The 19,987-nt window shown below is 62.2% G+C and overlaps 1 protein-coding gene across 1 annotated transcript in view; it reads left to right on the top strand.

The window, feature by feature from the left end:
* Nucleotides 1-19,845, top strand: part of SPTBN5 (spectrin beta, non-erythrocytic 5) — a 43,061-nt gene extending 23,216 nt beyond the window's left edge. The window contains exons 29-66 of the mRNA XM_021695742.2: nt 317-431; nt 538-648; nt 867-1,046; nt 1,857-2,063; nt 2,245-2,394; nt 2,547-2,651; nt 3,051-3,218; nt 3,720-3,869; nt 3,992-4,183; nt 4,403-4,498; nt 5,964-6,079; nt 6,164-6,278; nt 7,060-7,173; nt 7,340-7,461; nt 7,717-7,879; nt 8,085-8,273; nt 8,529-8,606; nt 9,241-9,413; nt 11,075-11,165; nt 11,312-11,458; nt 12,283-12,420; nt 12,500-12,756; nt 12,940-13,126; nt 13,345-13,557; nt 14,044-14,240; nt 14,385-14,583; nt 14,869-15,063; nt 15,939-16,094; nt 16,321-16,538; nt 16,702-16,891; nt 17,112-17,288; nt 17,471-17,575; nt 17,924-18,064; nt 18,332-18,399; nt 19,035-19,125; nt 19,216-19,307; nt 19,458-19,543; nt 19,832-19,845. Coding sequence (XP_021551417.1) covers nt 317-431; nt 538-648; nt 867-1,046; nt 1,857-2,063; nt 2,245-2,394; nt 2,547-2,651; nt 3,051-3,218; nt 3,720-3,869; nt 3,992-4,183; nt 4,403-4,498; nt 5,964-6,079; nt 6,164-6,278; nt 7,060-7,173; nt 7,340-7,461; nt 7,717-7,879; nt 8,085-8,273; nt 8,529-8,606; nt 9,241-9,413; nt 11,075-11,165; nt 11,312-11,458; nt 12,283-12,420; nt 12,500-12,756; nt 12,940-13,126; nt 13,345-13,557; nt 14,044-14,240; nt 14,385-14,583; nt 14,869-15,063; nt 15,939-16,094; nt 16,321-16,538; nt 16,702-16,891; nt 17,112-17,288; nt 17,471-17,575; nt 17,924-18,064; nt 18,332-18,399; nt 19,035-19,125; nt 19,216-19,307; nt 19,458-19,543; nt 19,832-19,845 — 5,506 coding nt within the window. The remainder of the gene's footprint in view (nt 1-316; nt 432-537; nt 649-866; nt 1,047-1,856; nt 2,064-2,244; nt 2,395-2,546; nt 2,652-3,050; nt 3,219-3,719; nt 3,870-3,991; nt 4,184-4,402; nt 4,499-5,963; nt 6,080-6,163; nt 6,279-7,059; nt 7,174-7,339; nt 7,462-7,716; nt 7,880-8,084; nt 8,274-8,528; nt 8,607-9,240; nt 9,414-11,074; nt 11,166-11,311; nt 11,459-12,282; nt 12,421-12,499; nt 12,757-12,939; nt 13,127-13,344; nt 13,558-14,043; nt 14,241-14,384; nt 14,584-14,868; nt 15,064-15,938; nt 16,095-16,320; nt 16,539-16,701; nt 16,892-17,111; nt 17,289-17,470; nt 17,576-17,923; nt 18,065-18,331; nt 18,400-19,034; nt 19,126-19,215; nt 19,308-19,457; nt 19,544-19,831) is intronic.
* Nucleotides 19,846-19,987: the final 142 nt, after the last annotated feature.

Raw genomic sequence — 19,987 nt, 5'->3', positions numbered from 1 at the left:
AAAAGATGTGACTTCTGCCCTTGAACATTCATAATCTGATTGACAATTGAGACTGGAATACACAAGACGGAAGAAGGACCACAAAGCATAGAAATCCCGGTCTGAGCATGATAGCGACGAAGGACTGAATTCATGGTGAAGCTGGAAAGGCTCCAGGCAGGCCCTGAGGCAGGAAAGGGGGTTCAGAAGGGGAGCTTTGGGCCAGTCCTGGATGCAGCCCAGAGAGGAGGAGGGCTGACAAGGCTAGCCAAGGGTGGAGTGGGATGCAACGCCAATGGCTCACCTCCTGTTGGTCTTCCACATTCCCCGGGGACAGGGCTGCCTGGTCAGAGCTGTGGGAGCTGACCCAGGCCCAAGGCCACCTGCTCCAAGACGCCGAGGTCACCCTCCGAGTACACAGAGATCTGTTGGAAGCCCTCATGCAGGTCCAGGTACGAGCCCGAGGGGAGGAAGGGGGTTCTTTCTAGAAGTGGATCCACCCCAGGCTCAGTGCCCCACCCTCTATTTCTGACGGCCTTGGCCATCTCCTCTCCTCAGGAGAAAGCCACAGGCCTCCCCAGTGAGGTGGCCCCAGACCTGCGTGGACTGGAGGCCCAGCTGAGGAGACACGAAGAGCTGGAGCATGAGCTCGTGGGCACTGGGCAGCAGGTGAGCCGGTCTGGCTGCCTCTCCCACCCGGGCCCCTACAGGCCCCCTCAGGCCTGTGCATCTCTTCCTCTGGGTTTCCCATCCTCCCGCAGGGCCTCCAACTGGGCCTACTGTGCGTGGCAGGGCATGGCTCGAGGGGGGGGTTCTGTGGGATGGGCAGGCCCTTCAGCCTCTAGGAGGACGTGACCCTTCCCTCCCTATACTCCACCTGCCCCCAGCTGCAGGAACTGCTAGAGGCCGCGAGCGCAGTACAGAAGCTGGGGCCGGGGCCCCAGGCCCACGCCGTGCGGCAGAGGCAGCAGACTCTGGTGCGGGCCTGGGAGGCCCTGAAGCTACGCTCGGCACAGCGCAGGACCCAGCTGGAGCGGGCGTGCCTCCTGGCCCGTTTCCACCGAGCGGTGGGGGCTCCTTCCTCTTGGGCGGTGTGCGTGTGCGTGCGCGTGTGCGTTACCATGCATGTGCGTGTACTACTGAGGCCCTCCTGCTCTGGAGGGAAACCCAGTGCGGACATGAGTTAGAAGACTGGGTACGTCTGGCTGTCTGTCTGGCCGGTCAGAGCACTGAGCACGTGGGCTTGAGCTGAGGGATCCTCCTTGGCTACTTTCTAGTAGCATGAGCCTGAGCAAGGCACGGAGCCTTAGTTGTCGCCCTCTGTTTGTGAGTACCTCCTTCATACACACTGTGCTACTGACCTTGCTTCACCTCTGTAATGAGGTGTTTGGACAAGGATCCGAGGCCCCTCCAGCTCGAACACTGTGAACACAAATCAGAAGACAGTTTGTAAGTATTAAAGTAGAAATCCTGAGGACAAGGTGAGCAGTGAGGTGTGTCATAGTGTCCGGGAGGCCTTCGTGAGGCAAACAAGGCCTTGGCCCTTGAAGAGCAGGTGAGCTGGGAAGACTTGGAAGGGAGGAGAAGGAGCTTCTAAGCAGGACGGGCACCAAAGCAAAGGGTGAGGAGTCTCTGTGAGGGTGACGAGGAGGTGGCAAATGTGGACATTTCGTGGACCTGGAAGGATTAGGTTGGATGACTTCAGAGGAACCTGGTGACAAAAGGCCCTGTGAGCCTCGGCGGAGGCTCTGACCTGGGACAGCTACTCGGCTGTGCGAGTGGACGTGGGCAGGCTGTAGTTTGGCCTCAGAACCCAGTTCTCTGCCGCCCAGCCCAGCCCTCACCCAGCTCTCTCCCTCTGTCTCCTGGGGACCCAGGTGCAGGACTACACCTCCTGGGTGGCCGCCGTGTGGCCGGAGCTGCAGGAAGAGGAGAACTCCCAGGAGCCCGGCAGTGGCCTTCTAACGCTGCTCAGCGCCCACCGGCAGCTTCGGGCAGAGCTGGAGGCCCGGGAGGAGCTGCACCAGAGGGCCTCCCAGCTGGGCCAGCAGGCGCTTCTGGCTGTAGGGACACCCAGCAAGGAGGTGGGCCCCCTTGTCCGGTGCCCCCTCCTCCAGCCTGCCCTGACCTCGTCTGAGCCCGATCACCCCACGCCCTGCCCCGCTGTGCCCTGCTGGCCTCTCGTCAGGGGCTTCCCTCAGAATCGGCTTCCATCTTGTCCGTGCGGCTCTCCCCAGTGCGGGCTCCCCACATGCCCGTCCCCAGGTCCAGGAAGGGCTGCGAGCCCTACAGGATGAGCGGGAGCAGGTGTTCCAGGCCTGGGAGCAGAAGGAAGAGAAGCTGCAGGCCATGCACCGGGAGCAGCTCTTCCTCAGAAAGTGTGGCCATCTGGACCAGATCCTCACAGCCCAGGAGGCAGGTCCCCCTCACCCCACAACTCATGCTCCCCGTGCTCCCCCTTCTTTATCCCTGATGGGAGGCCCACATGGCTGCAAATGGAGGTGGGGAGGCCCAGCTGTCTAGACAGTCCCTGATGGCCTCTTTGACTTCTCCATGGGCTGATCCAGGTCTCCCTGAAAACCAGTGCCCTGGGGAACTCAGTGGAAGAGGTAGAGCACTTGATCCGCAAACACAAGATTTTCCAGAAAGTTCTGACTGCCCAAGATGAGAAGGTAAGAGGCTCAGAGAGAACTGGGCATGCTCAGAAATCGGGGGTGGGGGGGAGAGGGCGGAGTCTAGAAACTTTGGAGAGTTTTGAATGGGGGACATAGAGTGCTTGGTGACCCACAGGTAATGTTGATGTACAGGGACAGCCTATGGGAATAGGGGTGCCTGGTTGGGGCTGGCTGAGCAGAGGGAGATGTATGGTTCAAGAAGAGAGCCACACTGTGGGGATACCAGAGCCCTTTGGCTGCACATGACATGGTCACAGGGGAGCTGTGAGTTTGGTTCTGGCTTGCTGGGAGGACCAGCCAGCCCTGGGCCATGGCGGGCTGAGGGAAGGGCTTCCCGTTGGGCCAGCCTCCCAGTGTGGGAGAACAGGAGACTGAGCCCCCAACCCTCCCCCGCAGGAGGCAGCTCTGTGTGAGCAGGCGAAGACACTTGGGGGCCCCAACGTGCAGGATCGGCTCCGCACAGTGCTAGAGCATCGGGCTCGAGTGAAGGAGCTGGCAGAGAGCCGGGGACAAGCCTTGCATGCCTCTCTGCTGCTGACTGGCTTCACCAGGGCCGTGACCCAGGTCAGAGGGCCACCCCCAACCCTGTGCCTTCCGCTTGGGCAACATTTTATAGTGCACAGATGACCTTCACCTTCACAGGCTCCTTCAGGCCTCACCACATCCCTGTGATGAGGACACTGAAGTCTGGAAGGTTCAATGGCTTTCCCAGAGGCCTTGCTGGGACCCAGAACATTTGATTCAAAGACACTGTGAGCAGAGACCTTGTTGCTTCCTGAGCCTGTGAAGGCTAGGCCGGAGAGAGGCAGGGAGGCAGAGGGAGGGAGCCAAGTATCTGGGCCTGGGAGCAGGCCAGCCTCCCCTCCAGAGGCCCTGCCCAGCCCTTCCCTGGGGCTGGGGGCCGGCTGGGCTAGAAGCACTGGATTGCACCTACCCGGCACTGCCTCGCCCAGCCCTGGGGGCCAGCAGTCCACTCCCTGGGCTCAGCTGACAGTGAGCGTGTGGGCATCTCTGTGGACTGAAGCAGCCCCGGCATCACGGGATTCATGTCCCCACCCCCACCAGGCCCAGGACTGGATCGAGGAGCGAGTCCAGCAGCTGAAAGAGCCAATCCCTCCTGGGGACCTGAAAGATAAGTTGAGGCTCTTGGGAAAACACCAGGCCTTCGAGGCTGAGGTCCAGGCCCACGAGAAGTTCATAACCTCTGTCACCAAGGTAACAGCCAGGCCCTCGGCCCCAGTCCTACCCCAAAGTGTGGGCTCTCGGGTGGCCAAGGGGAAAGGTCTCAGGCAGGGGGTGGGGCGACAGGCAAGATCTCCGGGTGTCCGGTCTCCCAGGACGGCGAGGCTCTCCTGGCCCAGAGCCACCCTCGGGCAGGAGCGGTCTCCCGGAGGCTGCTGGTGCTGCAGGAACACTGGCGGAAGCTGAGGCAGGCGGTGGCTCTCCGGGGCCGGGACCTGGAGGACAGATGGAACTTCCTGGAGTTTCTGCGGAGAGCTGACTTTGCAGAGGCCTGGATCCAGGAGACGGTGAGAGGCAGCCAGGTGGGGGCAGAGCTGGGGTGGGCCTGCCGGGCTGAGAGATGGGGGCAAGGACGGGCCTGCAGCTCCCCAGCTCCCCGACAGGCGGGAGCCCCAGCAGGAAGTTCCCAAAGCCGCCCCCTGCCCCGACACCGCTCGGGGGGCTGGGTGCCCTGGTGCTGGGCCTCAGAGCACTGCCCCCAGACCCTCACCCCTCGGCCTCCACAGGAGGCGATGGTGAACCTGGGCGACCTGGGCCAGGACCTTGAGCACTGTCTGCAGCTCTGCAGGCGGCTCCGCAAGCTCCCAGGAGTCTGGGCCCGGGTAAGGGGGCCCTGTGGGGGAGAGGTCAGTCACTGTGTCCCCACGGGGGACATACCACTCGAGTAGTGACCCAGCATGGGTCAGGGGAGGGCTCCAGCCACAGCTCCATGCTTACTATCTGCATGTGCTCAGGCAGGCCCCCTCATCTCGCCAAGCCGTAGTTTCTCCATCTTTAAAATGGGGATAACGCCTGCCTCTTAGGTAAGGGAGCAAGGACATGAGGCGGTGGCTACATGAGTCTATACGTGTGATAAAACTGCAGAGAACTGTACCCCCCACACACAGATGCACGCATGCAGAAACAGACACACTTCGAATAAAGCCTGTAGTCAGGTTCGTAGTTATAATGTCCATTTCCTGGTTTCTACTTTGTGTCCCAGTTATATAAGATTTTACCCTCAGGGAGACCTGGGGGGAGGGTACGTGGGGCTTCTCCATACTACTTTTGCAATTTCCTGTGTATCTGTAATTATTTCAAAATTTTAAAAAAGAATGCGCGTCTGCCTGGACGGAGTGGATAATCCAGCGGTAAACTGCAACTACCCATAAGCCCCGTTCAGCCTCTCGGCTCCTCCTCACCACACGCACCCCCCCAAATCTCTTTCTCTTATGTGCTCTAGACGAAAGAAATAGGACAAATGTAGTCATAGTCAGGTGTTAGAGACCAAACACGCTCCCGTCCTCCCTCCGGCGTCAGTACGTACGGTTTGTAAAAGGCCGCGGTGCTCGCCGCCAGCTCCCCTTTGGTAGTGGAATTCACAGCCTGGGTGCCAGGCACTGCGGTAGAAGGAGCGCCAGAGAGGCTCAAGGAGCGGGGCTCCGATCCCAGCCTGGCCACGCATCAGCCATGGTGGCCTCTGACTCTGCTCTGGCGTCTGCACGAGGAGAGAAGCCCCCTTCCCTGCCCAGCTCGTACGAGACCCTTCCTCGGAAGCACTTTGGGAATTTTAAGCGGCTCCACCAGTACTAGCTACTCTTACTGGGGGCAGGACCCCTGCGCTCCCTCCCACTGCCGGGGACCCCCACCCCATGGACCCGTAAGCCCCTCTCACTAAGCAGCCCCAGCCCAGGACTCGTAGGGGTGCAGACACTCGGACACCAGGAGACCCAAGCTCACCATTTCATTCCACCATTTGCTTTGCTTTTATCAATTCTTATTCTCAATTCTTACTCTTGCTTTCTTACCAACTGCTTTCCTGAGCAATTTAACTTTAAAGCTTCTGTTAATCATCGCCTGCCGGGTTCTGACCGAGGAGCGTGTTTCCTAGGCTCAGACACGCTGGGGCTGCAGGCCGCTAGGGCATCTAGCTCACTGCGCCCAGCCGGGGGTGCGGCTGCCTCTGCTCCCCCAACACCCTGCCCCTCACCTCTCTCGGGCCGGGGCAGACCCCCACGTGCTGTGACTGCTCGGGGTGGGTGTTGCTGCTGCCCTCACTGTCCGCCCCCCCCGCTCCCCCCCCCGCAGGACACAGTGAATGACACCCACATCAGGAGCGTCAATGACTTGTCCCTGAAGCTCGAGAACCTGGACCCTGAGCAAGTCAGGACCATCCACCAGCGGCGACAGCAGCTGAATAGCAGGCCAGTCCCAGAGTGGGAGGCAGTGGGGCCAGGAGAGGGGGCTGGAGGGCCACCTCCTACTCAGCCTTACACCCTCCTTGGCAGATGGGAGAGTTTCAGTGGCAACCTACTCTGGTACCAGCTGCAGCTGGAAGGGGCCCTGGAGATACATACGTTGTCCCGAGAGCTGGATGACCTCGCGGAGCGGATAGGGGAGAAGGTAAGCAGCAAGACCTAGCAGCCAGGCGGTGCGCTCACCCAGAGTTTCCTGTGCGTCCCACCCCGGCCCCCCTCTCCTCTTCAGCTGGCTTACTGGCGGTAGATGCTGCTGGGGTCCTTCAGGGCTGGGGAGAGGGGTCTGCCAGGGGCTCTCGGGATATCAACTCTGGGCCCCAGAAGACCCCATTACAGGCTTGGTGGCTGGCCCACCTGGCTTCTAGAAACACTGCGGGTCAAGAGGCCAGAGCACAGGTCCCCCTCACACTCTTCCCTCTGATGTCCCTGAGCAAGCCCAGAGCGTGCAGGAGCATCGCCCCGGAGCGCGTCAGCAACCACAGAGAAACGTGGGCTACATGCTGGCGGAGGGTGGGAGTGAAGAAGTTGTCTGCCCCCCCAGGAAGTCCTGTGAGACACAGATGGTGCTCTGTTCTGGGCGTGCAAGGGACTCTTGCCTCACTCTTCTTACTCCTCTGCTGCCCGCCCGAGCCAGCCAGGCCTGGCTGTCTGTCCATGCTCAGTTTCCCCCCAAAGGAATGCGAGACCAGTGAGACACGGTGTGTGGAGGCACCACAGAGATGACTGGGTTGGAAGGAAATCCATCCCCTGGTCTGTCCTGGGAATCGTCCTCCTTCACTGAAGGAAGGGGCCTGGGGTCAGCGGAGGGCATGGGGAAGGGGGTCAGGTGGGGTACTTGCTTCTCACACAGAAACCCCGTGGCGGGTGACCCCTCAGTGAGGGGGCAGTGGGGCCAAAGGCAAAGCCAGTAACGTATTCCTTCCCAGGCTGCCCTGGTCCAGGCCCCGGACTATGGGAAAGATCTGGAGAGCGTGCAGAGGCTGATCTGGAAACACAAGGAGTTGGAGCAAGAAATGGGCCTCCTCCAGGCCCGCGTGGAGGTGTGTCCTCCTCTGTGGGACGCGGCTCAGGCACACAGGGCAGGGGGGCTTCGAGACCCCAGGAGCCGGTAGACTGCGTTCAGCAGTACACCCACCCGGAGACTGGGGGCCTCCTGCAGCCAGGGCTCCCCTGACTACAGCCCCTGAGCCTGGCTTTCCCCCACAGTCCCTAGAGCGGGCGGTGGGCCGCGTCTGCCAGAGAAGCCCTGGGACAGCCCACACCCTCAGCCGCAAGCAGCGGGCGGTGATGGACAGTTGGTGGCAGCTCTGGAGGGGGGCCCAGAAGCGGTACGAACCCCTGGGGCTCTTTCCTCACAGACTTAGTCCCCCTAGCTTCTCTGTCTCTCCCCTTCCCCTAGACCCTCATCTCCCCTGAGAGCCTTTATCCGTCCTTCAAATAACCGTTGGCATTGTCCCCCTATGAATTCCCAGCCCATGGGCCCTTCTCTGGCTAAGGGGACTCGGGGATGGAGAGCACCGGTGTGGGTGTGAGGGGAAGAGGGGCTCAGAGGCCGCAGGGCTAGCTGATGAACCTGTGGGCAGGGGGGAGTCACTGGATGCCTTACACGAAGCTCAGAAACTGCAGGCCAAGCTGCGGCACTTGACGGTCTGGGCCCGGGGGCTGCGGGCGGAGATGGAGGGCCGAAGCACCCCGCGCAGCCCGGCCGAGGCCCGGCGCAGGCTGGAGGAGCACCAGGAGCTCAAGGTGAGGGCCGGGACCCTGGGACCTCACCTCGTCTCTGCCCTGTCCCGACCGGTGATCCCACCTTTCTCTTGGGTCCTTTCTCCCTCACCTGCCTCTGCCTTTCTCCTCTTGCATCCCACCCACTCCGCCGTGCTCCCGCCTCGCGCCTCCTCTCTCGCGTGGAGGGAGCCCCAGCCTCGGGGATCTGAGGCCAGTCTTGCGACAGGCCGAACTGGACTCCCGGACAGACAGCATCGGCCTGGCCCGAAGCACTGGGCAGCGACTGCTTGCAGCCGGCCGCCCATCTACCCCCGACCTCCGCCAGGCCCTGGCTGATTTAGACCAGGAGCTGAGCAGCCTGGAGAGGGCTTGGCAGGAGCACCGGCTCCAGCTGCAGCAGGCCTTGGAGCTCCAGGTAGGCAGCCTCCATCCTGCCCCCACCTAACCCCACCGTCCCCTGGTCAGAGCCAAGCCCAGAGAGGCCGCTATTCCGGGGGTTTGCCCACTGCCCAGCGCTCAGCTCGCCCGCAGCAAGCCTGCCGGCTGTGCGATCGTTCTTTTGAGCCAGGGTCTTGGTCCCTGATTTCTCCTCGGGCCACCAACACGGTCACTCCACCTCCAGCAACAGGACCCTCTGCTCACTTCCTTTTGCCTTTTCCTTTCTTGACAGCTGGTTCTGAGTTCTATGGAGCAGATGGAAAGTTGGCTCTGCAGCCAGGAGGCCTGCCCCGCTAGCGGGGGTCCGGGGGTAGGTGCCGACACGGGCTTTACCAAAGCAGCGACCAGTGCTGCCTGAGCTCCCCAGGCCAAGGGGGGGGGGCCCCGCCACCCTCTACCACATCAGTCATCGAAGTCTTCACCCCTCCATGTTTGCAGTCCTTGTGCATCGGGGTCTCGGCCCCACAGGGAATGTCCCGGGAGCTTAGAGGGTGAACGCGGGCCCTTTGACCCACTCTTGCCTCCTTCCCACAACTTCTCACCTCTGCCCTCTTCACTTCCCTCCACTGAGGTTTGTTCTTCCAGCCACTGTCTGAACCCCTGTGGCAGGCAAGCCTGACTCAGGGGAGACCTCAGAAAACTCGGGGGCTAGCTTGTCCTGTGCTGACACGGTCTTACTGGAGTGCGGAGGAGGGGGTGTTCCTGTTAGGTGTAAAAGCTCCAACTGCCCTGAAGAATCTGACACTGACCCTATCCCCAGTACCTTCCCTGGCTAAGGATCACTGCCCTAAAGCCAAACGCAGACTTGAGAAATCAGGGGGACGGGTTTGGGCAGAGCACTCACCATGTGGGTGAGCGTTGGGTGGCGTGGCCGTCGGTGAGCAGGCAGCTTGGGACAGGAGGGGCAGCCCCGTGGACAGGAGCGGCTTCCCTGCTCCTGCCAGGACTCTTTGGCCACCGTGGAGACCCTCCTGCAGAAGCACAAGGTGCTGGAGCGGGGCCTGGAGGCTCAGGCTGAAAAGATCAGTGCGCTGGAGGCCGCGGCCCGCAGCCTGCACCAGGGTGGGCACCCCGAGGCCCAGGGTGCCCTGGGCCGGTGCCAGGCCATGCTCCTGAGGTATGTCTGGCTCTGGGCCATGGGCGGGAGGGCCAAGCTCACCAGCCTTTTCCAGGGGCTGAGGTGAATGCCAAGGCCCCAGCACTCCTGCCCCGCCCAGCGTGTGGCCACCCAGGGAGATAAAAGGGAGTTTTACCAAGAAGCGTGTCCCGGGAAACTGAAGGAGGGGCGACCTCATGGAAGCACGGTGGCTAAGTGTCCTCGGCCTCCAGGGCCACCGTGTCCTGAGTTCCTGTGCTGCCCCCTCATGGTGGGACTAAGGGGAAATGCCTCACAGAGTCTCGGGTCTACGGGGGCAGGGGGTGGGTAACAATGCCTGCCTCTTAGGGTAGTGGGGAGGATTGAGAAGGTACCCTGATGTCTCAGCATGGTGCCCGCCACTCAGGCAGGTTGGCACATTTCTCACGCTCGTTTAAATGAACCTGGCACGGCTTCCGAGACGCCAGGCTCTGCGTTTTGTCCTCATAAAAGCCCATCTGGTTCAGCCACCTCATCCAGCTTCTCAGACTTTTAGAGCAAGGCAGAGTTGGCCAAAAGCCGGATCTCAGACTGGCGGGTGTCTCTGTCTTTCCCAGAGAGCCCACCGGGGTCCGCAGTGCTTGTCAGTCCGCGTGCAGACACTCCGGCAAGGGTAGGGCTGGGCCGTTCACTCCTACTCCTTGCACGTGGGACCCCACGTGGCTACCAGGAGGTCTTTGATTGACAGATGACAAATGTTGGTTTGCTGGTCTCTGTCAGCACCCTCCTCTCGTGACCCCCAATCACCTTAGGTGGTTTCTGGCAGGCCTGACTGACCCCCGGGACAGTGCCACCCTGACCCCTCCCTTTGGGCTTCTGGCATCCTCTGCGGGGGGAGGGGTACACATTTCATCAAGCCTCGCGCCATCTCCAGCCCCCACACCCTTTGGTAGCCCCAGCAGAGGGAGACAAGAGTTTCCACTCAACACCGGCGTGGAGACTATACGGATGCGGGCAGAGTTAGACATCTGTTCCTATTTATTTTTTAGATCACGTGCCTAATTACTCTTTCTGTGCCTATGGCAATGTATTTGATACATTGGTACAGAGAGCGGTACACGCATATATAAATCAGTAGACGCACACACACAAGTACATACACATTTGGGTGGGGACCCGCTCAAAGTTCTTCCTAATAGCAGTGCAGGATCCAGACGGTGGTTTGGACGCTGTACTAGTTGGCTAGGGCGGCCCCGACCGCACCCCACAGACGGGCGGCTTCAACGCCGGAGACGTATGTCCTCTCCATGCTGGAGGCCGGAAGTCCTCCATCCAGACGTTGGCCGGGTGGTCTGTCCTGAGGCCCCTCTCCTTGGCTTGCAGACAGCCATCCTCCTCTCGCTTCACAGGGTTGTCCCTGTGTGTGTGACACCTGACGTAGCGGGTTAGGGGGCACCCTGAGGAGCTCATTTTAACTTAATTCTTTAAAACCCTGTCTTCAAATACGGTCACACTGTGACGTACTGGGAATGAGGACTTAGTGAAGAGGGGGAGTAGAGAGTCTCTCCGTTTCAAAGGGAACCCCAGATTCCAGGCATCCTGGTCCAGGAGAAGGGCCATGGGGAGGGCATGCGCACACAGCCCTGAGCAGCTCCAGGTCCAGGGAGGGGACCTGAGGACCCATGACACCCTCCTTCTGGCAGGAAAGAGGCCCTGGTAGAGCGAGCCAGCACCCGTCGCCGCCAGCTAGAGGAGCTCCGGCAGCTGCAGACTTTCCTGCAGGATTCCTCTGAGGTTCCCCTTGGGTTGGGGGGTGGGTAGTGGTTGTGGTGGGGAAGGAGCTGCTCCGGGGAGAGGCCCCCCTTCCTTGGGGCAGTCCAGAGGTTTGGGGGAAGGGGAGAGCCCGAGGCAGCAGAGCCTGGTCCTCCGCGTATGTGCAGGTGGCCACGTGGCTGAGGGAGAAGAAGTCGGTGGCCCTGGAAGAGGGCTGGAGGGACCCCGCTGTGCTGCAGGCCCACTTGTGGAAGCAGCAGAGTCTCCAGGCCGAGCTAGACGCAAGTGTCCACCACCAACAAAGGCTGCAGATGGTGAGGCCCTGAGGGCCGTGGGAAGGGCCTGCAGGCCAGAGAGCAGGGGCAGACCCCGCAGAGCCCTGGCGAGGGCTCTGATCCAGAGTCACAGATGGCCGACATTCATCGAGTGCTTTCTGTAGACAGGCATCATGCTAAGCACCCAAGGGTAGCGAGAAACAGTAGCTTTCCTGCAGCACCCTCTCCAAAACAAAGTGCCTTTTCAAGAATCCTAAAGATCATGTTTTGACGGGATAGTTTTTAAAATATTTTTTTTTTTAAAGATTTTATTTATTTATTTGAGACAGAGAGAATGAGATACAGAGAGCATGAGAGGGAGGAGGGTCAGAGGGAGAAGCAGACTCCCTGCCGAGCAGGGAGCCCGATGCGGGACTCGATCCAGGGACTCCAGGATCATGACCTGAGCCGAAGGCAGTCGCTTAACCAACTGAGCCACCCAGGCGCCCGACGGGATAGTTTTTAAAGCCATCTAGGAAAGACATTAGGGGACGGAGAAGGCCACAGTGAGCGGTCCTGTGGGTAAAGGAGCCAAAGTGTAGCATCTTTTAAATTTATCCTCTCCCACCTACGAAGGGCAGGTCCTGGCCCCAGGCTGGCTCCGTCTAGTATAAAGTGTCCTGCTAAAAATGTTTGATGTTTTATCTCATTTAAACAAAATAACGGTTGTTCTCTCCATTCTATGGATAAGGAAAATGAGCTCTGAGAGGTTCAAGAATTTGCCCCGGGACACACAGCGAGCACACAGGCTGGGGGTGGAGCCAGCACAGGCCCCCTGGCACCAGCAGTCCTAAGTCCCTGCGGTGTGCCCCGTGTGGCTGTAGGAGGGGCAGAGGCTGCTGCAGGAGGGCCACCCGGCCTCAGAGACCATCCGGGAGCGGCTGCGGGAGCTGGGAGAGCTCTGGGACGAGCTGTGGGCCAAGAGCCGGAGGGAGGCAGCCGCTCTGCAAGAGGCTTGCAAGGTGGGCTCTGTGCGCCACGGAGCAGCTGGAGGGGGCGCTGGGCCTCTCCCCCTTGTGCCCACCTCCCATTCTGCCCCAGGCTCTGCATCTCCGGCAGAGCGTGGAGGAACTAGAGAGCTGGCTGGAGCCTGTGGAGGTCGAGCTGAGCGCCCCCATCGGGGACCCGGACCAGTCTGGGCTGGACGGGCTCCTGGGGGCACTGGGGGAGCTGGAGGCCGCCAGGGACGGGCAGGCCAGGCGGGCATGGTGGCTGCTGGACCAGGCCCGGGTCCTTACAGGGGAAGGCCACTGCCTCGCCCAAGACGTGGAAGACCAGGCCCAGCAGCTGCTTCGGAGGTAGAGCTGCCCCTGTGCATCCCGCCCGCCCCCTTCCTCCCTGCCCTCCAGCTTGTCTCCTCTGGGCTGTCCCCTCCCCCCACGGTGGGGGGCACTGAGTGGGTGAGGGCTGGGTCACCGTCTGGCCCCAACACTGATGGCCGTGGTCCCTGCCTGCCCCGTCCCCACCCTCCACCACTGCAGGTTTGAGAGCCTGCAGGAGTCCCTGCAGGAGCGCAGAGCTGCCCTGGAGGCCCGGAACCTGCTCTTGCAGTTCTTCAGGGATGTTGACGAAGAGATGGCGTGGGTGCAGGAGAAGCTGCCTCTGGCTACCGCCCAGGACTGCGGGCAGAGCCTGAGCACCGTGCGACACCTGCAAGAGAAGCACCAGGTGTGGGCTCCCCCCCACACCCTGAACTTCAGATCGAGCACAAGCCTCAGTCAGCCACTGGTCCTGGGAGCTCTGCACCTCTGGGGGCTTGGGGGCACCCTGAGTTCTTCACTGGCCATAAGGACAGGGAACTCTTTGGGGGCAAATCCGTGGGATCCTGTAAGGCTTCCTGCACGACACTGGGGTCCCCTGAGGAAAGTCTTCCTCCGACTCCACAGAACCTGGAGAGCGAGCTGAGTAGCCACGAGGCTCTGACCCAGGCCGTGGTGGCCACGGGACACAAGCTGGCGCAGGCCGGGCACTTGGCAGCTGGCGCCGTGGCCGCCCGGGTACAGCAGCTGGAGAGCGCCATGGGCTGCCTGCGGGCAGAGGCCACGCGGAGGCGGCTGCAGCTACAGCAGGCTCAGGAGGCCCAGCAGTTCCTGACGGAGGTGAGGGGCTGAGGTGGAGCGCAGAGGGGCGGGGGCTGGGTGCGAGGAAACCCAGAGTTTCCCTAAGCAGGGCCTAGGCTCTGTGCGTCTCCTGTTCCCTCCAGTAAGTGGTCTTCTGCCCCCCCCCGCCCCCCACCCCCTGCCCTCTGCCCCGAGCTCTTCCTTCTGCATGGCACCCAGAGCTCGGCCCCTCCCTGGGTTCGGTGTTATTTTGTTGTGTTGTTTCTTCTAAACCGGTGGTTCTCCGTCATTGCTTTTCATCAGAATGACCTGGAACCTTTAAGAAATGCAGATACTCCCATTCCATTCCAGACCAGATCAGAATCTTTAGGGGTGAGGGCCAGGCACAGGGAGCATCAAAACTCTCGGCGCTTCCAGTGTGCAGCCAGGGTGCGAACCGCGGCTCCAAACCCCGAGGCCGTGCACTCCAGGTTGGGAGCCCTAGAGGCCATCACCCAGGGAGGACTCTCCTCTCTGCCACCCCAGCTCCTGGAGGCAGAGTCCTGGCTGGAAGAACGGGGCTGTGCCCTGGACGTCAAGGATGTGGGCCAGAGTGCCGAGGCCACACGTGCCTTTCTGCGGCGGCTGGAGGCCACCAGGAGAGACCTAGAGGCGTTCAGCATGCGAATTGAGAGGCTGCAGCAGACCGCGGCCCTCCTGGAGAGCAGGCAGAACCCAGAAAGGTGGGTGGGAGCCAGGCGCACGCAGGGAGGCGCAGGGAGGCGCAGGGAGGCGCAGGGAGGGCTCTCCCTTCCGAGGCACGCGAGGCCGCTCCGGCCTAGAGAAGAAGGGCTTCAGCGGGGTTGTCCTCCTTGCCACGGCACCAGGGCGCTGGGCCGGATGCGGGCGCTGAGGGAGGCCCATTCAGGGCTGCTGCAGAGGGCGGAAGGCAGGGGGCAAGGCCTACGGGAACAGCTGCAGTGCCACCAGTTGGAACGGGAGGCCCTGCTCCTCGAAACCTGGCTGGCCAGCAGGGTGGCCACGGCTGAGTCCCAGGACCTCGGGCGGGACCTGGAGGCCGTCAAGGTGAGTCTCTTCCAAGCGAACCCGTGGCAGAGTGGATGGAGGCTGAGCCAGGGCAAGGGAGGTGTGTGCCTTTGGGCGAGAGGGAGGCGAGGGCGTGAGCTGAAGGGAAGAAGGTGGGCTCTGGGCGGATCCCCATGGTCCTAGAGCCAGAGCCGGGCAACGTCCGCTCCCGCCTCGTCCAGTACGGATGAGGGGACTGTCAGATGCTGCCAGGCCCTTCGCGAGCTGCAAGAGCTGCTGGACACCACCTCCGGAGTGACCCTCCCTGGCCCTCTATCCCCGCAGGTGCTGGAAGAGAAGTTTGATGCTTTCAGAAAGGAAGTTCAGAGCCTGGGGCAGGCCAAGGTGCAGGCCCTGAGGGAGCTGGCGGCCTCCCTGGAACAGACGGCCCCCAGGTGCTCTCCCCGGATTCAGGCGCAGAGGAGTCGCATCGAGGCCGCTTGGGAGAGGCTGGACGGGGCAATAAAAGCCCGCAGCCAGGTAAGTGCGCCCAGGCCAGGCCAGGGGCAGCCACGGGGCAGGAGCACCCGTGCCTTCTGCCTGGGTCAGGGACGAGCAGGCCCACCAGGGTGAGCGTGCGAGTGAGTATGAGCATGGGTGGGTATGCGTGTGTGGACGGAGGTGGCTGCCTCTGATTCCCAGCACTAAGCAGATGGGGACTCTCGAAATCTTGCACCTCTACCCCACCCCAGCCCTCTCCACCAGTTTGCTTTCCTGCCGGCAGTTCACACCTGGGAGAAACAGAAGGCAGGTCTGGCCAGCTTTCGAACCCCTCGAAACCTCCCCTAAATACAGGCCTCAGGTTTGAAGATACACACCGTGTTGATCTCTCCTCAACCACGCATACTTAACTGGCTCCCTTGCTGCGCCCCCTCCCTCTTCGAAGCTCCATGCCCTGAGTGGATGGGCTCCATGTTGCTCCCCGACCTGTGTTCTCAGCCGTAGCTGCTGGTTTCTATAAAAGCAGGCTGCCCCCCAAGCCCCCAACAGCCTGGGCAGCCTCCTGAGCTGGCCCGCCCGTCCTAGCCAGTCCTCCCAGAAACCAAACTCCTCCCTCACGTGGACCCATCCCCCGCTGCCTCAGAGCCTCCATTTCTGCCTTTCTCGTGATTTGTACACCAAAGGCCCTCTTGTCACAGAAGGCCCCCCGAGGCCTTACCCCTCATCAGTAACATCACACACTCATTGAGCACCTGCCACATCTAGGACATTCTCCGTACCTGGTGGTCATGAACGAGTCACTGAGCCCCGTGGTCTTCGTTATTTAAAGGGAGGTGGTCCACGAGGCCATGTCTCCAGGGAGAAAGGACCCTAAGAGTGAGCTCAGCCCAGAGCAGGCCTCCCCCCTCTCCCAGAGCCTGGCCACAGCCCGGGAGGTCCGTGGCTTTGAGCAGGCAGTGACCGAGCTCCAGGGCTGGATGCAGGAGAAGGCCACCCCGATGGTGAGAGACATCTGTGACCACAGCTCGTCCTCAGTGCAGACCTTGCAGCGACAGCACAGGTGCCTGGAGGTGAGGGTGCCCCCAGTCTCCCTGCAGGTGGGGGTAGGGCCCCCCAGAGGGGAGAAGGGAAGGCCCTCCTAGCCTGGGAGTGCTTGCCCAGGTTGCGGAACAGAGTGGAGTTGGCTGGGGAAGTTCTGGGAAACAGGAGGCCCCCAGAGAGGACTGGGTGCTCCCGGAGTGAGGGGGGTGCATCAGGTTGCGGGGCGTGAGGCCTGATCGCGTATTCTGGTGGCAGCGGGACCTGGCAGCTGTGGAGAAGGAGGTGGCCCGGGTGCGGCTGGAGGCCTGCCGACTGGGCCGGCTACACCCCGTGGCCCGGGAGGGCCTGTGCCAGCAGCTGGCCAGGGTGGAGGAGGCCTGGGCCACCCTGAGTGAGAAGGCCTGGGAGCGGGGCCGGCAGCTGGAGCACGCGGCCCGGGGCCAGGCCTTCCTTGGCCGCTGTCGAGAACTGCTGTAGGTGGCATCCTGCCCTGGTATTGGCTCCGCTCTGCCCCCGCGGGGTGGGGGGTCACCGCAGCTCTTCGGGGAGCCAGACTCCCCTTACCCGGGCACACCTCATGCCCTGCCGCCCGAGACTGCTCTCAGCCCTGACGCAGCTTCATCTCCCTACCCCCAGAGCATGGGCTCAGGAGAAGCAAGCTCTGGTTTCTTCCGGGGAGCTGGCCGGGGACGTGGTGGGGGCCGAGCGGCTCCTGGTGCAGCACGCAGAGCTGGGGCAAGAAATCAGGGAGCACTGCCTTCGAGCGCAGGACTTACGGCGGGAAGGGCAGCAGTTGGTAGACAGCGGCCACTTCATGTCCCCGGAGGTACGAGCACAAAGGGGATGGAGCCCAGCTTCCCAAGGCCTTGGAGCCCCTAGCAGAAAGCGAACCCCTCAGGAGAAGGCCCGCAAGGAGCAGAGAGAGAAGCAGAGAAGGGAGGGGGAGGGTCTGGGCCTTGCCCGGACCCCTCCGCTGGGCCCTCCAGCCCCATCCTGCCTCGGTGCTTCTGCTCGAGCATCTGACGCATAGCACCCCTTCCCACCAGGTGACAGGGTGTCTGCAGGAGCTAGAAGGGCGGCTGCAGGCACTCACAGAGGCCTGCGCCCTACGCCAGGAGCGCTGTGAGGAGAACTGGGGCCTGCAGCAGCTGCAGCAGGAGCTGGACCGGGCCGAGGCCTGGCTGGCCTCCCGGGAGGCTCTACTGCTCGACCCCAGCTGTGGGGTGAGCCCAGCCCCCCGCCGCCACGAGCCAGCTGCACCGACTGGCAGCCGCAGCCAAGGACGGGCCCTGCGGTCCCTGAGCTCCCTGACCCGCTAAACCGGGTTGTGGACTGGGGGCGGGGGAGGGGGGGCGGCTCTCGGCACCCCTTGGAGCTGGGCCTCACCCCCCTGGCTTTTCCCCAGCACACTGCGTCCGATGTGGAGTTGCTGCTCTGCAGACACCAGGACTTCGAGAAGTTGCTGGCAGCCCAGGAAGAGAAGTTTGCCCAACTGCAGAGGAAGGCAGGGGTGAGAGGAGGCTGGGCGAGGGTATGCCAGCAGCAAGGGGCCTGAGGGCTGGGGTGGGAGCAGTCTGAGCATGGAGCCGCCCCAGGGCACTGAGCCCACATCTGACCCCTCAGGAAAACCCTGTTCTTTGCCTGGCCAGCTGCAGGGCCCCATCACCCCACCCCCGCATCCAGGTAGGCTGGAGCCCCACTGTGGACTAGGATGACGGGGAAGTCTCTTAAGCAAGCTGAAGTGGGAAGAGATGAAGACCCATGAGAAGACAGGGATGCTCTCAAGGGGGAAGGCATTTGGGGAGGAGAGGCTGGGGCATGGAGCCCTGACCTGGCTCACCTTACTCCCCTCTCCAAGGTGGAACAGAAGCTGCCACAGCAGGGGCCAGGGCTGAACCCCAGGAGTGCTGGCCATGCGCTCATCGCCCTCCAGCAGAGGCCCCTTGGAAGCTGGGGGCCCGGAGTACAGCTGGCTGAGACAAGGGACCCGCAGCCAGGTGTCCCCGTCGGGCCGCACATACCCCCTGCCACCATTGTCTCTCTGGAGCCTGCAGCCTGGCAGCAGGAGCCCAGTGGGGCCGGGGCCGTGGGGGTGAGGCCCAGACCCTGGACCCAGCAGTGAGCCCCGGAGGGTGGGCACTGGGCAGAAGAGCCGAGAGTCCTCAGGAATGAAGTAGTCAGAGAGGGGTGGATTCCTAGCCCACCTTTCAGAGGGGGCCTGTCCTCTGTTGCTGGATGTTTCCTGGGCCCCATCTTGCCCCTTCAGGATGCAAAGGGTGCCCCCACCGCAGAGGGGTTTTTGGAGCTCTGGCCGCAGCTCCCGCCTGCAGGGAGGCAGGGAGGCATGAGGAGGCTCCTTCTCCAGGCTGCTCTCCCCCACAGAACCAGAGGGTTCAGAGGGGCCGTCAGCGCCTGGCATCCTGACGTGATGGTGGATAACCCCCTCCCCCCCATTCTTAAGACCATTTCATTCTTTTTTCTTTATTATTTAAGTAATCTCTACACCCAGCGTGGGGCTCAAACTCAACCCCGAGGTCGAGGTCGGGGGTGTCTTACCCTACCGACTGAGCCAGCCCGGCGCCCCAGGACAGTTTCATTCTTAAGCTGCCTCACAGCTCCTGCCCCCACCCGCGCTTGAGCGGAAGCACCGAGGCAGGATGGGGCTGGAGTGCCCAGCGGAGGGGTCCGGGCAAGGCCCAGACCTTCCCCCTCCCTTCTCTGCTTCTCTCTCTGCTCCTTGCGGGCCTTCTCCTGAGGGGTTCGCTTTCTGCTAGGGACTCCAAGGCCTTGGGAAGCTGGGCTCCATCCCCCCTCTTCCTCCTCTTGCTGGTTTCCCGGCACATCCTTCCCTGGCTCCCTCTTCCCCGTGGACTTGGCCTGGGAGCCTCTGGAGACACACGGGCGATCGTGAGGATGGGCTGCAGCCTCCCCTCCACGCCCAGCTGGTGCAGCCTCCCTGCCTTCTCTCCACAGCCCTGCTCGAGCCCCTGGGATGGCTGCCACGGGACCCTGGGGAGCAGCTCCCTGAGCCTCTCCTGGGACAAGAGAAGGGCAGCAGAGGTACTGGGCAGTGGAATGTGGGGGAGGCAGAGGACAGGCCCACGGGGAAGAGCGGACATGGCACTGGTGACCCCTCTTATCTCTTCTCAGGATATGGCCCCAATGGCCACCCTTGACCTCGGAGGAGCCCAGTGTGAGAGGCCGGGGAACCAGCATGGCAGGAAACATGCTTTCTCCTTAAGGTGAGGGCCAGGTGGGGAGGGAGACAATGGCCCCAGAACATGACCTGACCCAGCCGGCATGGCCTCCCAAGAGCAGCAGGGGGCTGGAGGCACAGGGGCCCACGGGTGTGGGAAGCCAAGAGTTTTGACCGCCGGCTCTGTGGGTGGCAGGCTGAGCGGCGTGGTGGAGACCCTACGTGCGGCACCTTCGGAAGGGCAGGCTGAGAGCTGGCATCGAGCCCTGAGCATTGCGACTGGTAAGCACCAGGGGCACCTGGGGAGGGACTTGGGGTACTGAGTACCTGGCCCCCAACTGCTGTTTCACGCATCCTCAGAAGTGCCACATCTAGTACCTCTCTAGCCTGAGAGGTAAGTGGGACTTAGTGTCTTCTCAGTTTAAGGCCCAGAAAGGGTAACCCACTTGCCAAAGATCACAGCGCTAATTAGTACCAGAGGGAGGGCCGGGCTTGCCCCCCCTGGCTGCCCCCTGGCCCTGTTCTGCCCCCTTTGGAATCTGCCTCTCTGACTTCCCTGCATGCTCCTAGGCTTTGTTCTGTGACCCTGGGACCTTCTCTAACCTTCCACTCCTCAAAAAGCTCTGAATGCACTGCTCTTGGGGTATCTTGTGGACAGTGGCCAAACCCAGTTATATCAGGAAGGATGCCTGGAGAGCACCCCTGCCCCAGAAGTCTGTCGTCAGT

Source organism: Neomonachus schauinslandi, chromosome 9 (assembly GCF_002201575.2).
Source record: "Neomonachus schauinslandi chromosome 9, ASM220157v2, whole genome shotgun sequence".
NCBI classification, from domain to species: Eukaryota; Metazoa; Chordata; class Mammalia; order Carnivora; family Phocidae; genus Neomonachus; species Neomonachus schauinslandi.
Note: the sequence above shows the minus strand (reverse complement) of the source record. Positions and strands in the feature narration are given on the sequence as shown.